The sequence below is a fragment of the Brachypodium distachyon genome, chromosome 5 (assembly GCF_000005505.3).
Source record: "Brachypodium distachyon strain Bd21 chromosome 5, Brachypodium_distachyon_v3.0, whole genome shotgun sequence".
In the NCBI taxonomy this organism is placed as follows: Eukaryota; Viridiplantae; Streptophyta; class Magnoliopsida; order Poales; family Poaceae; genus Brachypodium; species Brachypodium distachyon.
In genome coordinates, this window is record NC_016135.3 from 16004295 (window position 1) to 16021150 (window position 16856).

The window sequence follows — 16856 nt, forward strand, 5'->3', positions numbered from 1 at the left end:
CAGTGACCGAGCACGCAGAGCACCTGGCGTCACGAAGTGCAAGCTTGAAAGAAAACGTTTGATCTAGGCAATTAGTATATGCAGCCTCGTGAAATAATATATGTAGCTCGTTATAGGTTCATGCATGTTAGACGGTCTAATCGTTATTTAATACTCGTAGAACCGGCATGAGTTTTTCTAAGTGTCTACGACACCTATAGGAGTATAGGACAAGTTGGATTCAGAAACTGACACATTCATCATGTGGATGCCTGGACGATGTCGAGAGGAAATAATTATGAAAATCCCAATAATTATCATCAACAGATGCAATATATGCCACAATAATGCGCTGCCACGACACACGGTTCACGTTTGTATATAAAGCCTGGTAGTCTGGTACCATCGTACTGACTGTCATGTGTTCTCCACATCGAGATGTTGGGTCGAAACGACGGACCAACAAGGGACCGGATCCCGCACGGAAGATACGCTCCTTATCGGCCGTGAGCGCCCTTCGTTTGTTCGTCCATCATTTACGTGCAGTGGGCCGAAAATGACTTGCATTCGTGACTCATCACGTGTACACATTCTGCCTCCTCGACACGGCGACACCTGATCGAGCCTGCGTGAAAGTCTCGACCACGGAAGAAACATCTGCGAGAAACCGTGAGTCCGTGACCATGTGATGGACGAGATTTGTGGTGGCTTGGTTGGCTGGCTGCAGGTGCGACGGCATGACATTATCGTTTTCTTTTCTTGAGAGATGGCAAAAGATTTGCCACTTTTTCGTACGTGGTTTTATTGATGAAGCAGGATGCGTCTGGAGCACTAATAACATGCATGGAGCGCGTAGATGAAGATACCGAGTCTGAACTCTGAAGTGGAAGTGCTAATGCGGCAATTCGGCTTAATTACCACCCCCCTTATCCAACTTTTGATTCGATGACAGATTCAAGGGGGGTTCTACATGGCCTTCGCTCGACACCAACGTTGGATTGGCTCGGCGTGCCGCGTGCGTGCTTGCCACTGCCCTTACCTTCCTCACAAGGGCCAAGGGGGCCACCCTGCATGCACGCTAGAGGCCTTCGCTCTTTTCGAACTTGTACATATTACTGTTTTTGAGCATAATAGCTACCGCATGAGCTTGTACATATTGCTGTCTTTGCTGTACTGTACTGAAAAAACGAAGTATATATATTTGACTTAGCTCTCAGTCCTTTAACTGTTAAGATCGATCTTTCAAAAAAGTCAGTTTGTTGGACGAATAAGTGATATTCAATTTGTTGGGCGCCACCGGGTTTGGAATGTAATAGAGTGACGACAACGTTTTTTTTTTCTTTTTTCTTGATGAAACCCCCGGCCTAAATACGAATGCAAACAGTTTGGCATGCAGACAACGGGTAGGGGATCCTACTCGTAAGAAGAGACGTGACATCTCACAACCGTGTACCCAACAACGTTCTCCTTTCGGAGACTCTCTTAAGAACAAAAGGTGAAAGGGAACTCTACTCCGTTCCTAGTACTACGTACGTACGAAAAGCTTTGAACGCACACGGCAGATCTTAACACCGCGGTTTCCAATTTCCGTGCAAACTGTTGCTCTCCGATCATAATTCCTCGTCTTCATCCGCATGCACGGGCCGCGCGGCACACGGGAGTCGTGGGCCTCCCGTTGGCCGCCGGAAGGAAACAACGTAGCGTTCCCTTTTATACAGCAGCCAGGCATATCGATCAGCCCGTAGCGGCACACAGCTCGTATGTTTCTGTTCCTGTCTTCCTGAGCCACCTAGCTGCAACGCGCGCGCGGGCGACGCCAAGGGGATAAGATGGCCATTGGCGGAGGAGCGGCTCCGCACCATAATCCTCCCGGCGACGTGGACTCGCCCGCGGGCGCGCTCCCGGACTTCGAGCAGCCCCTCCTCCGCGCGCACGGCGGCCTTCAGGCGGGCAAGCAGGACCCCGCCGCGGCGCACGACCACGAGGCGCAGTGCCCGCCGGACACCGCCGGCGCGACGTCCCTACGGACCTGCTTCAATGGCCTCAACGCCCTCTCAGGCCAGTACTCCAGAAAACTCGAACCTTTTTTCCTTGCTCCAGTACCGTGCAGTCAGGGCTTTTCTCCTTGACAGAGTCAGACGACCTTGCAACTGACTCGACCGATCTTAATCTTGGGGTTCAGGTGTCGGGCTGCTGTCCATCCCGTACGCGCTGGCGGAGGGCGGGTGGCTAAGCCTGATCCTCCTTCTCGCCGTGGCCATGGTCTGCTGCTACACGGGCCAGCTCCTGCAGCGCTGCATGGGCGCGTCCCCTGCCGTGCGCGGTTACCCGGACATCGGCGCCCTGGCGTTCGGGCGCAAAGGCCGCTTCGCCGTCTCGGCATTCATGTACGCCGAGCTCTACCTCGTGGCCATCGGCTTCCTCATCCTCGAGGGCGACAACCTCGACAAGCTGTTCCCCGGCACCAGCCTCAGACTCGGCAACGGGCTCCTCGTCGTCTCCGGGAAGCCCCTCTTCATCGTGCTCGTGTCCGTCGCCATCCTGCCTACCACGTGGCTCAGGAACCTCGGCGTGCTCGCCTACGTGTCCGCCAGCGGCGTGCTCGCGTCGGCCGTCCTGGTCCTGTGCGTGCTCTGGGCTGCGGTCGTCGACGGCGTCGGGTTTCAGGGGAAGGGGACCTCCTTGCTCAATGTCCGTGGCCTGCCCACTGCTCTCGGGCTCTACACCTTCTGCTACTGTGGCCATGCCATATTCCCAACGTTGTGCAACTCCATGAAGGAAAAGGACAAGTTCTCCAAGGTGAGTACAGTACATGATTTTGACTTCAGTTAAAAAAACACGGAGTATAAAATTCTACTAGTAGTACGGAGTATGTCTGTCTTTGCATTTAGCACTGTGCAAGAAATCCGGTACTGAAAATCAGGGGAAGAAAACATCTGACAGTGACTGGACAGTGTTCTATACATACCGACCAATGTCTTAATCACTGCCCTGATTGATGATTTTGTCCGTGTTCTACTTGCACAGGTACTGGTCATATGCTTCGTGGCATGCACCCTCAACTACGGATCCATGGCCATACTCGGCTACCTCATGTACGGGGACGAGGTCGAATCACAGGTGACCCTGAACCTCCCGGAAGGAAAGCTCAGCTCGAGGCTGGCAATATACACGGCCCTCATCAACCCGTTCTCCAAGTACGCTCTGATGGTGACCCCTGTGGCGACAGCGATCGAAGAGAGGCTGCTCGCCGGCAACAACAAGAGGTCCATGAACATGCTGATCAGGACCTTCATCGTCCTCAGCACGGTCATCATAGCCCTGACGGTCCCTTTCTTCGGCCACCTGATGGCGCTCGTCGGCTCGCTCCTCAGCGTCATGGCCTCGATGCTGCTCCCGTGCATCTGCTACCTCAAGATCTTTGGCCTGGCGAGGTGCAGCAGGGCAGAGGTTGCGCTCATCGGCGCCATCATCGTTCTTGGCTCCTTGGTTGCCGCAAGCGGGACTTACTCTTCCGTGAAGAAGATTATTGACGAGTTCTGATCGAAGCCAATTGTTCACGTCTGACATGGTAACGCCGGTGTCCGGGCTGGTATTCTGTTGAAATGTAATTTCATTGCTCAACAGCAGCAGAGTATTGTGGTTCTACCATAAGAGTTGTATATGAGGCAGGCTAGTACAAGACCAGAGAAATTTTATGTCAATACGTTATGTTTCAGATACTGGCCATGTGCTTCTGTTGCTAAAAAAGCAGGTAAATTACGGAGAAGTACCAACTCTCCCCACGAAAAGTGCAACAATCCAAACAAACGTACCGTAGCCCGTGGCTGAGCAGACCACTCCGGCCATCGGATTCCACTGTGTAAGAATTCGAGTGCATAGGAGTGCTGTACTGTAGTTCTGCCTGCAAATTCCGTTCCCCAACGCGTTCGGATTTTGCGGATAAACACTAGTGGAGCATATCTTGAAAAAACACCACGTGGGCACATTAAGTCAACCATTTTACTCTTGGATTAGGTGAAATTATTCTCTCTTGGAGGTTTCCTTGTTTCTCTATTTTTGGACCAAGTTGTCTGGTTCAATCGAAGAAAAACTCTCGCGCAGCAGAAGATTACTCACTGAAGAGATGAATTAACAGCCGGCACACCAACAAAAATCCATATAATTGCAAACAGGAGCAAAGCAACATAGCATAGGAGCAGAGAAGAACAAGCTAGCTGAAGCTATCATTCAAGACTGAGATAGAACTACATACACAAGACTCCTTACAAGATAAATCAACTTTGATTGGCAACAAAGCACATGCTGCACACAGATTACACGTTCCGACCAACCGGAGCTACAGAAACTGGACAAGTAGTGGAAATGAAGCTGCAGACTGATAACGAAACAGGAAGAAGCCTTCCATCAGGACTGACATGAGGCTCGCGAGGAGCTGGTGGAGGCGGAAAGAGAGGATAGAAGCCTTCTATCAGAAGGAGAAGATGCCTTCCTTGATGCAGAGGGCGCAGATGAGGACGACCAGGCCGGCGCCGATGCACTGCGTGCTGGACACCAACGTCTGCTCGTACGCCAGCAGCGTCATGGCGGCGCCCACGCACCCGATCAGGAGCCCGCTCAGGTTCCGGTCCATGCCGCCGCTCCGCTTGACTTTCCCACCTTGCTATTCCCCTGCCGCTGCTGCCGCTTCTCTCGATCTCTTCGAGCTTCTTGCTTTTCTTGGGTGCTGCTGCGGGTCTGCGATGTGATGTGGTGGAAGTTGGGGAATTAAAACCGCGAAGTCAACGGCTTCGTTGCTGGTGAGAGGGTCAGAGGGCGGGGAGTTTAGCTCGTGGAGGGTTTGGAAGGCCGGGGATGTGGTTTTCGGAGCCCGGAAGCGCCATTCGCGGCTCACTGCCGCCCAGGCGCCACACACGTTCCGACGTTCGCGTGTGATTTGTAAATTGCACACAGTTTTTTTTATAAGAAACGCAGCATTCATGTTACTCGGAATGCATTTAAGGGAAGAGGGAGAAGTTATTTGATTTGTTGGCATCAGCAAAATTAAACAAGAGAAAATCACATGTTTTTTGTTGGCTAAACTGAAAATCCAAAATTCCTAATTACCGCACGCAGAATAGGAGATTTTTGTGTTGGTTTTAGCGTTAAATTATTCAACTGAGCCTAACTATGCTCGTTAGCCTGTCAGGCTTGTCTACCATTTCACCTGGCCCAAATATTCTAAAGGAAAAACAATTCTTCTGGCCCAATTACATGTGCCGTTCAGCGGTCCAACCGTCCAGGGCCCTGACTCGCGCAGGCACTGAAGCCCCGACGGTGGCAAGAAGGTGCGCCGATAGCAGGGGCGAAGAGCTTTTGCCGGCATCCACAGGTTGCAGCCACGTGCGGGCACCGTGCGTGCAGCCAGGGGCTCTCTCTTTGCGGCGAGGGGATTTCCGGGTCGCATACCGACATCGCGTCGATGAACTTGTGACCTCGCAACGGACGTGAGGGCGGGAGGACGTGTGCCGCGGCGGCTGGCGAAGGCAACACCGCAGTCCCACGAGAGACCTGCTGTGCATGAGACAGTGAGGAGTTTGGATCCTGGAAGCAGTGGCAACCTCCACTTCCATTGTAAGTTCAATGAATTTGGATCCCCTTATAACTTTTTTTTCTCAGTTTCCAAACTATCAACCCGTATGTTATATGCCCCGGTGTAGATTAGTTGTTGACTGATGTAATAGGCAGTTGTAACTTATAAGACGAAGATCGATGCTGATTTGAAAACTTGGAAAGAACTTCAAAGACATTGAAGATTGTTTTTTATTTTGTGTAATACCCAGAAAATTGTAAAGATTGATTTTGATATAAGTTGGAAGAGTTGACTGAAAGTTGACATTTTGAATCATAAGTCATTTCGGGAATCTGAGACCATGATTCAGTTCGTCTTGTAGAGCTGACCGTCTAGTCGAAAGCATACATGTGACCATGGACGAACACAAAAAATTGTTTAGGTACGACGTTCGTAGAACAGACTTATAACATTTAATATTTATATTTTATAATTGCAAACTGTATTTTAATATGTTTGTTTGTATTTTTTTATTAATTCTTATAACATTTTGTTTTTAACATTTAATATTTCAATAGATTTAATGCAAAAACAATATCGCATCGTATACAGGTATAAACTATCAAGTGTGTAATAATATTAATGCAATGTATTTTTATAATAATCCAATGTTTTAAGTAAGCATAAATACATGGAGGTGAATTATGAAGTTTAGGTCTTTACAAGAGTAAATATATAGTAATATTTGTCTCCAGAAACATCTACATACTTATATACTTAACAAAATAGATATTCGGGTTTGTTTTATACCCAAGTTGCATGATTTTTAGTTAGAGATAAGTTGATTGTTCAGTCGTTGGATCTAGATTGTGTTTTAAAATTCGCAACGAAAAGGAAATGAGTGAGTTTGATACTATCTACCAAGAATTAAATGTTTTACTTAAAAATTCAGGTGCCTGAGATATGGACACACCCATAGATATTTGGCAAAATAACCGGGTAAATTTCAAGAAACCACGGGTTTTGGGGCCCGTCTCACTAGCTCCAGTTTTTGCTAATTTGCCAACAGAACCACATATTTTTGGTCAGACTGTATCAACTGGCCACACATTTTTTACATCACATGAATTATTAAACTACCTTTTCTCAGTTAGGCGTACGGTGGGAGCTCTCAGCTCATTTATCTCCCACGTTTTCTTTTTTTGTTTTTGTTTTTTAGAACAACGATCTGACTTTGTTTATTCAACGAACAAAATAAAACTGATCGAAAAATTAAGACGACAACAAAGATTTCGGATAAACCAAAAATTATAACAAAAATCTTTGAAGCCAAGTTCTCTAGCCGCGCCGATCGTATTTTGATATTTCTCCAAATCTCTGGTGACGAAAAATGTAGAAAATCAAACCTTCATAAGTGTTACTAACGTTCTAGGTTTTACTGAGACGCACACTCCAGCGGGTGAGAACTTAAGATCGTTGAACGCGCGGTGGCCTGGTCACACCCCTCGCAAGACAGGTTGTTGAACCATTGAATCATAGCCGAACCGACAAGGAAGATGATCAAAATCATGAAATTACGAGCCGTGGATGCCACACCAGAACGGGAATGGAGCCGAGAGATAGTTAATCCAAGCGTCGTTGCATCCACCAACAGTAGGAATAAAATGTGTTGGCCTTGGCACTCGAACCTGAGACCTCCCAGTGATTCCTTCCCTGGTGCTAACCACTAGTCTAGTCTTGCTTGTTATGCGAAGTTACAGAAAAGGCCTATTTTTACCCATTTTTAGTTGCTGGCGCACACACAAAAGGTTGTCGAGTGCTTTCAAGGGGCCTCTTTAAGGCCCGTCGGGCTTATCGGGCCGTGTCGGGTTTACCGGGCCGGGCCGGGCCGAACCGGGCCTAGAGCCGCGCTTGGGTCGAGATATTGCCTTAAGGTGCCGACCAGCCCGGCACATTTCATACCGGGCTTCGTCGGGCTTTGCCCGGGCCAGACCCGATTACGTGCCGGGCCAAGCCGGGCCGGCCCGATAGCCACCTATAGTTTCACGCTGAGGAAAAGAGTGCACTATCATTTTTCCTTTGCTTGGTAATTTTTCCCATCTCGCTGCCGAGCGCGCCGACGGCCCAACCACGTAGCTCCTTGTCTTCCTCCTCGAGCGAGCGCCGCCACCGCTGCCGAGCGCCCCAGCCCCCTCGCTCCGTCGCTCGTCTTCCTCCTCGTGCGAGCGCCTCCACCGCAGATATCTATCTCCCCTGCAATTCTTGTTCCCGACCGTTTCTCCTCCAATCACCCCACGAACAGATCCCGCCCTTTAGCTTCCCGTCGCATCTCCTTAATCTTCCCCAAATCTTCCTTGCCCTACCGGGTCCTCCGCCCTTGCATGTGACCAAATCAGAGTCTCGATGAATTATGCAGAGACCATATAATTCAGCCTTTCAATGAATTATAGAATCTCTGTGCAAGTCAATTTCGGATTAAAGAGAGAAGAAAGATAAATCCCCATGGGCTGTCCCTTCACTGCCCTCACAATCGAATGGCCAAACCCAATATCAGACGCCCGTACGCCTAGGGTTCTTCAGAGGTCTAGTAGCCGCCTACGAGGTCAACTGACCTGAAGCTTGCTACCACCAGCTGCCGCTTCGTCGCGAAGCCCCGCCACCGTGCCGTTTGCTGTTCCACACCCACGCTACGCCACCATCAACTGGCGCATCGATTTCTGGTTTGCTCTCATCCCAGTCTCCGTCTTGGTAATCTGCTGATCGGAAGCAGTAGGTTTGCGTGGTCTTAGTGCTTGCAGATGCAATGTCCAATTAATTGTGCGGTAACATGCTAGCAGGTGGCAGCCTAGTTCAATCTAGAGTTTGTGTAACCGGTAGTTCTTAACATCTCAAGGAACCATAAATTTTGTGTAAATGTTCTGGATTTGCTTGCCATCATAATTGTGCAGCTCCCTTGCTAATATTATAATTCTAGTACTTGTACTGATGCAGACGCAGAAGTTTTTTTTTGGGTTGAGATAAAGCAAAACAAATACGTCCCTTTATTAGTCAATCAGCTAGATTAGATAAGGGTAGGCTGATTATGAATTGGTTATTGTTTTAGTCTGTACCCTGTAGCACTGCATGATGTGCAACAGGGTTTACTCTGTTCTTATTTGTTGGAATGGATGGTTCAATACTATGAGGAAGCACTTCAAATTTAGGGGAAAAAACGACGAGTGTATTGACACCTGCATGTTTCGGCACAAGTAATTTGTATTGGTGCAGTATACAGGAGCTATTGAGCTTACAATCTAGAGAGAAAACAGTATGGGTTCAGCTCTAGAGCACCTGTTTACAAGATCTCTGCCTATTCTAAGATAGGGTTGGGCATAGTTATGAATTTGAAGCGTTTTTATTTTTAGAATAATTTTAAGCACAGTTTAAGAAATCGTCCTGATGACTATACAGCTAGTTATGGTCTTTAGTTGGTCCGCGAGAAGTCTTCTGAGTTTTGTCCCTATTTCTGAGTCGTATTGGTGTTATAAGCTGCATTGTTGTTATGCCTTGTGCTATATATATTATTAAGTGCATGTCGTGGGTGGCGATGTGTACAAAAGAATCACTATCAAAATTTCTAATAATTTTCAGACTTAGTTTTGTGTGTAGTATGGTAGCAATTGGGATGATGTACTATGATGGACAATTGGTGAACCTTTATGTTAAATGGACTATTAGTGGGACTCTATGTTTTAAATTAAACAATTCATGTACTTTTGTATTTTGCATTGAAAAAGTTGTTCCATGTTTTGCATTGGATTTTTATTTTGACTTTTAATACCCGTTGTCAAAACCCTGTGCATGCTGCTCAAATAAGCAGGCTCCCGTGATGCATTCCCGTTATTGGTAAGGTAGAGCATATCTATGTGCTACAATTTCTCCATGTTTTTTAATTTTTGCTTATTCCTTGCAGAATTGTTAAGTGTACGGCAACTGCTTAGCTTGCTTACTATGTCCATCTTCCGTTTCATCCTCCCGACAATAATGAGGAGTAGAAGCTGGAAATGCTTTGCTACTGGGATTCCTTCTGATGCTATAGCGGAGCTTAATAAGGTTACACATCCAAAACTTCTCTTTTGATAATTTGTTGTTTGTAGTCTATTATTCTCCAATACTGTTATCTAGTACTACCTTCGTTCCATAATTCTTGTCAAAATCTTACATGTATCTACACACTTTTTAGGAATAGATACATCCATTTTTGGGCAAATTTGAGACAAGAATTATGGAACGGAGGGAGTATTAATCTTACTGAAACTAGACATGTCTAGACTGTCTGGCATATTTGTTGTCTGATTCTTTGGATAATGGATACCATGGAATTGTTGTGTACTTGGCATGTGGCATTTTCAATATCTTCAGGTTGGTGTCCAACATGACCATGATAGCCCGTTTTTCCTCTATTCCTGAGCCGTAAGCTGGTCTTGTACTTCTAAAATCACGCCCTGTTGTAGCGCTGTTGAGTTTGGTCTATTCTTGTCCGCTGTGTGCCATTTTCTTTTTCCAAGTTTTCCTGAATTAGAATTTACTATCTGAATCTGTTTCCTTTGGTTCTGAATTATAGTATGCATAATTTCTTTACTCCTATACGGATGTCAATTGGTGGCGGCGGTACGACCGCCTTTCACTGCACCACATGTTATAGGTTTCTGACTTGGCCTTGTGCAATGTCCTCACAAAAATGTTTGTAACATGATTATTTTGTCATTCGGTACTTAAATGAATGATAATTGCAGTAATAGCTAATAAGAATCTTGAACTTTGTTATTACAGGAAATGGAATCAATATTTGGTGAATCTCCTTCACCCAGTCCTTTGGGTGGTTCAAGTCCTCCCCAGCAGCCAGCCCAGCCAACTTCTGAAGCCTGGGAGGTACAACCAGCGCTTACCCATGTTGATAGCAGTGGCCAGGCAAAGATGGTTGATGTCTCACCAAAACAAGACAGTGAGAGAGTCGCTATAGCCAGCTGCAGGGTCTTGCTAGGACAAAAGGCGTTTAACTTGGTGGCATCAAACCAGATTGCCAAAGGCGACGTACTAACTGTTGCAAAGATAGCTGCAATAACTGGTGCGAAGCAAACTAGCAACCTCATACCCCTGTGCCACAACATCAATCTCTCCCATGTTCGTGTTGATCTCACTCTCAATGAAGAGGACTCTAGTGTCATCATAGAAGGGGAAGTGGCAACTAGCGGGAAAACAGGGGTTGAGATGGAAGCAATGACTGCCGTGGCCATTGCCGGACTGACGGTTTATGACATGTGCAAAGCCGCTTCAAAGGACATTTGTGTAACGGATATCTGCCTCCAGCACAAATCTGGGGGAAAGAGTGGAAACTGGTCAAGGAGTTAGAGGCTTCAGTTATTATTCTTGGGATATATGAAGTGAAAGTTTGATATGGCATAGTGAAATTTTACAATTCTGACACCAGAAGGTTTTTATTTTCTTTATATGCGTGCTTGCTAGATATTTGAACTCTGAGCCAGTAGCTAAAGTTATTTTGAACTCTCTGCCTGTTGTAAAGGCATTTCTCAATGTTTTCAGAATGACTAGTTATATTACACTATGTTGGCAACTAAAGATTCTCCTTCAGTACTGCTGCATCTTATGTAGACTGTTGTGCACAAGTCAACATAAGATGGAGTAGATGTAATATGTTGATATTTTTGTGGCTGGATTGGAAGAGTGCATAAACAGACAGTCTAGTTGTACAATGGAGAGACCTCTAATGCTCACGAGATCAAAATACTCCAGAATTGCACTTCAAACTTTATCATCTGGGTCCTTTATCTGATTAGATTCTGACTTGTGTAATCTGTAGTTGGTGTGGTGATATCAACAATATTGATCTTACTGTGTATGTGTTTATTCATGTGTTTTGAACAATCTATTCATGTTTGATTACAAGGTGGAACAATGCATCCTCGCATAACCATGGGGATTAGAAGTGAACCATAGAATAGGAGTCATTGGCTGCATTTCGTCTTGTACCCAGATTGACTTAGTATGCGCATAAATACTTTAGGTGCCCGATGATACAGAAGAAGACACATCAGTTTCAATTATCGTAAGCCATTTATTTATAAATTATTGCATCTTCATTAATAGTCAGTGTTATATAATGTCATTATCTTTTGGCAGACATCTTAATTATATCTTGATGGAGCAGGTATATGTTTGCCTTCATTCTACTTTCTGATGCTGATGAATGAAAACATCCAAATTCCTTGTCCTGGGTTCCTATCGGCATGGCAAAGTTATTCGCAGGTAATGACAAAATCGTAACCCCAACATTGCCCAACTGCTGTTGCTTGGTTCATAACCAACTACAGATACAAGTTTCTTTCTATATGTGCTAGTATCATCTTTTCTTTCTGTTATCCTGATGATGTGGTTACTTTCTGATGATGCAGGGTAAACACACATTCATCTCTATGTTCTGAAACATGACAATTTTTTACTTAATTCATCTCGATGATGCTGGAAGTGGGACAGTGACACGGAAAAGGAACAGCAAAAGTATCGCACATCCAAATCATTTTAGGTGGTGTTTGGTCCCCCATTTAGTTAGTTTGTGCTGACATAATGCGTGTAACATTTGTTCTGCATGTTATGGAGAATAGGTCCGAATGTCTTAGTGTGGAAACTGGAATAGTTTAGGCTATAGGCCAAACATGCAGGAGGTGAGACAGTGACTGTAGAACACGACAATGCAAATACTCCACAAAAATAATCTTTTCGGTGCCTTCTTACTTCATTGATCATGTTTGCTTTGGTTTAAGTTGCTTGCTGCTGATATGACCTATACTTCAGTTCTCGCACAGGCACCACAAAACAGCAGTAATTTTCAGGAGACACGGTCCTTGACATGACATTATCACATTACTGATGATCCCTGCAAATCTGAAGTAGTTGGGATTCTTCTATGTCCATGTGGTTTTTAATTCAGACAAATGAACACCTGTACTGAATATTCGAACATATGCGAAGCCACAATTTAATACTCTGAGCTGACATATTGGCATGCAGGTTTTTGCAGTGCTTTGCTGTAATCTGGACACATCCATCGGCAACCTGAAACCGACGGATGCACAATTGTCTGGCATTCTAGTTTGTTCTTGCCTTCCCTAAAAAAAAGGTTAGTTCTTGCCTTTGAATACTGATTGGCTATTGAAATGTATTTATTCTCTCTGATGATGGCATCTGAAGAAGTCAATTTGTGCAAGGCCCAGTCCCAACCACTCAGAATTAGTTGTCCCGGTCAGTTGAAAGGGGAGAATATGCAGCTACCCCTATGTTACAGCAAATGCAGATTTGGGTCAATGATCCCCGGTGTCTCTATCCCCAACAGATCTTGCAGATTGCTGTTTGACCGACATTTGATTAGGAAACTGTAAGTACATTTTGCTCTCTTATATCTATATGTATTGCCTTACGGTAAACATGTATGGGCCACATGTACTGAATTCTTCTTAAGCATCCCCTGTGCTGTTTGTTGGATAAACCTTGATTAGTATCCCCCCAAGCCCCAAACAATGACCTCTGAAATCGAGCAAAGATCACACGTGGTTGTCTGGAGAGATCCAAGCAGGCAAAGTTTTTTTTTTCTGGTTTATGTTACTAGTATCCCCCCAAGCCAACAACCTAACACTGGCATCTCTGTCATTTCTCTTAATTGATACCCTGGTTCCTTCAGCCTGAATCTTCTTTGATGCGTTTTCCTGTATAAAAATATTGTCCTCCAAGAAACTGGCTTAATATGATCTTTTTGAAACAAAGGTTGCAGTAGTGGTGTGAAAAGAAGCTGCCACGTGAAACAGGATATGATAATAAACTCTGAACATTTGGTCAGAATTTTCGACTAGAAGGGTTGGTCCTTTTGGATTAGCCGAACCAACGAATGCATTTCCGTGTTCGTGGCAGGACGAGAAACGTGAGGATTTGAAAGACGAAACTGGGTAGTACTACAAATTACCGGCTGTGAGCGCATAAAAAGATGCTTCAGTTCTCGATAACAAGATCCGTACCTTTTGAGATTGGCCTGTGATATGCTTATATGACAGTCGTCTTGTGTTGGCCATTGCTAACAAAATCCGTACCCTTGACATTAGCCTGGGATGTACTTATGGCAGTTTTGTTGCTGTGGTGGCATACCTAACCAGCCTTCTTATCCGATGCGTTGGCCTGCAAATCCGGCCGGACCTGAGTGGATCCGGGCCGCGTGTGACGGATCAAAGCGGTCTACGGTTGATGCCACTTTGTTCGTCTCTCCACGAACGGAAAGCTTGAAACTACTGCAGAGTCCACCTTAGGCCCTCGATCCTCTCTGACGTTAATAAACCTAACATCTCGAGAAATACAAGCAACGAAAGCATTAGCGTAACTCGACCCACCGGACAGAAAGAAAAAGGCAACGAAACAGGCAGGGATAAGATAACATTATCCCTTTCTCCTATTCTTTAACGATACGATCTCTCTCAAAACAAGCACGCAGTATAGAATAATGTTTCAACGAGGCGAAATGGAATGAAACCTGGCCTCCCCATCCCTAAAGTCGCGTCGACGCTTTACAATCATAATATCATCGGCTCTCGATCGGTTGCCGTTATCCGGACATTTCCTGCCGATCCGGCAACTTTGAACCGTTCCACCAGCGGTACATTCCCGAAAGAGAAACCCGGCCGTGCCGACTCGCGCGGGGGAAGAGACCGACGTCGACACGGACGTGCGCGCGCGCTCTCTGCTCACGCCGCGGCCGGCGCGACACGCGTCTGGGCCGTCGCCGTCGCGATCCCCACCGCCCGGCCCGGCAGCAGCCTGCCTCCCGCTTTGACTTGCCTGTGTTTCTGTGTGCCCGTAAACTATCATCAGTCATTCAAGACCTACTATGTACGGGCTAGAGGATCCAGGATTTAGCTAGACTAGAGTCGTACAGTGTAAATTGGTTGGGAACTGACTGGCGGTGAAAGGATTGATTCATCAACGGAATATATATGCGTTGCTTAAGATGCAAGATTATATACACTGACACGCGCAGAGGCACCTTTCTATCGAAGAATAATCACGTACTACTAAATCATGCTAGGGGGTGTGTCTAAATTTCACGGGCCGAGTGATCGCATCGGCGGCCATGCAATGATTACGGTTAACAAAGCATTGTCCACTGTTGCAGAGGCACACATCGTGCACATGAGCGTGAAAGGAGCCTGTATTTTGTCATCGACTGATCGATCTCGTCATACTAAAAAAAAGAACACCAAGGCCGTCTGGCCATGCCAGCATGGGAGGGGGCAAAGCTAGCTAAGCTAGCTCTGGATATTAGCTAGGGAGGGGATCAAACGTCCCAGTTAATCAATCATGTCTTGTAGCGTCTACAAAAAGAAAAAGAAACCATGTCGTGTATAGTTGGATTCCACTTGGCACGTATAGTACAAATAGCGCCCTATACGTACTCTCGATCATGGTCACAAAGTTCTTTCTGCAGGCTGCAGTAGATGCCATACGCATGGTTCCAAGTCGCCCTTCCCATTACTAGATAGATTCGGCTCTAACTTTCTACATATCTTCTGTGGTAATATCCGGCCTTTTCTACGTTTCCGCAAAGTGTTTGTTAGGCGAAACGCAGCTGATGTCGAGTTAAATCTGTCTCTCCTTGAAATTTCTGATAGCAACAGGGCGCAATTGCTTGTAGCTCCTAGCTCAATTAATCAGGCCAGCATCATATCAGTGACTTTGTAAAATCAATACAGGGTAACCATAGATTGACGTGCGATTAGATGCGGCAGATCGACCCCCCTGCCAAGAATATGTTCTGTGTGTACCTGAGTCTAACCCAGCACCATAATTACACATCACTATGCATGAATCATTGCCGAATCTACATTATTTTGTTTTTCAAAAAACCCGGAGGAAATAATTAATCTGGATAACCTACACTTGATTTCTTCAGTCGCTATATGTGTACCCCGTACAAATAATACATTCCCAGCATACCTGTCGTCTGTCGACCAGTTCTGCAGTGGGCGGGCACCCACACGGAATAATGTACAGTATACATCCCTGCTCGCTCATACAACATTAACACATATATGTTCCGTTTTAAGCCCCACAGCCTCAAGTGGATCCTCTGCGCATGCACTGGCACCCAGCCGCAGAGATCGATCGGCCGGCGACAGGTCTTTGAGAAATGGACGATATGAATATAATTGATCACCTCTCGTTGGATCCATGTAGATCCGTCGTGATCGCCTACTATTCGGTTTATCATCTTGTGACCAATGTGCTGTCTCTGAGCTAATGGTTCATATATCATGTGCGATCGATTTGGCCCTTGCCCTCTTGGGGAGATCAGGTTGGACTGCATCTTTCTTTGGGCGTGTGTGTGTGTTGGTAGGCCACCATGATCATCAATTGTACTCATCGATCATAGGATGATCATGTCATTATTAGCATCGAGATAATAAATTCACATGCCGTTTTGCAGTACTCGAACGGGATGCTAGCTTGGGTATGTTGCTCTGTGGAGGTGCAGAAAGAATTTTATTTAATTTGGTCGCTCTCCTTGGTGTTGCTGGCTTGATTTATTGAAGTACTTAGGGTGGGCACGTCATTTTCTTTGGGAGTCGATCATCAAGTAGTAGTACTCAAAGCGCTCAAAATAACATTCACTTGGGTCACTTATCTGGTTCAAGTGACGTACTTAATGGTATAAATCATGCTTAATTTGCGGCCAAATCCTGGCCACTTGCGTCGTGCAACTCTCGCAAAGCACACGCAAAATGCGGACCTGGCTAACTAAGTCCACGTAACCCGAATCCAGCTAGCAAAGCATGAATGTTTTTTTTCCAGTTAATTAAGTACCCATAGGTACGGTTTGAAAGCAGAGTGATAATTTTGAATGTGCCGCTGGAGTTCAGGAGATCGAGTAGGAGACATCTAATAGATTTTGGAACACCTTGATCTGGTTTATTATGTCGGTTTTCTTTTTTCTAATTCTCAGATGCTTTGAATATTTAAATCTCCGTTGGGCATCTGAAATTGTACTCTGAAGGTGTGCAGCTTCAGTTCAGTTTTAAGTTTGTAGGTTATTATACTCCATATGGATTGGTTTAAAGGTGATGATAACTGTCTGTTGATCCAAAGACTTAACTAGATCGAAATGTGATTGAAAGTTTGAAACTAGAGAAAATTTCAAACAACCGGGGAAGAAATAACACTGTGTTTAATTTGGTCAGCTCAACCACGCCCGATATATGTAGAACCATCTCCGTTGAGTTCCTTCACCCAC

General features: G+C 45.7%; 2 protein-coding genes across 2 annotated transcripts; both read left to right on the forward strand.

Moving 5' to 3' along the window:
* The first annotated feature begins 1665 nt into the window (after positions 1–1665).
* Positions 1666–3701, forward strand: LOC100822506 (amino acid transporter AVT1I). Its single transcript, XM_003581267.3, has 3 exons — positions 1666–2037; positions 2162–2778; positions 3007–3701. Exons 1-3 carry the CDS (start codon positions 1809–1811, stop codon positions 3520–3522), a joined length of 1362 nt encoding a protein of 453 aa, XP_003581315.1. The 5' UTR covers positions 1666–1808; the 3' UTR covers positions 3523–3701.
* A 3902-nt stretch (positions 3702–7603) lies between these two features.
* LOC100821985 (cyclic pyranopterin monophosphate synthase, mitochondrial) lies at positions 7604–12333 on the forward strand. Its single transcript, XM_024456111.1, has 5 exons — positions 7604–8250; positions 9483–9622; positions 10343–11636; positions 11739–11836; positions 11983–12333. The coding sequence occupies exons 2-3, from the start codon at positions 9521–9523 to the stop codon at positions 10919–10921; spliced, it is 681 nt and encodes a 226-aa protein (XP_024311879.1). The 5' UTR covers positions 7604–8250; positions 9483–9520; the 3' UTR covers positions 10922–11636; positions 11739–11836; positions 11983–12333.
* The last annotated feature ends 4523 nt before the right edge of the window (positions 12334–16856 follow it).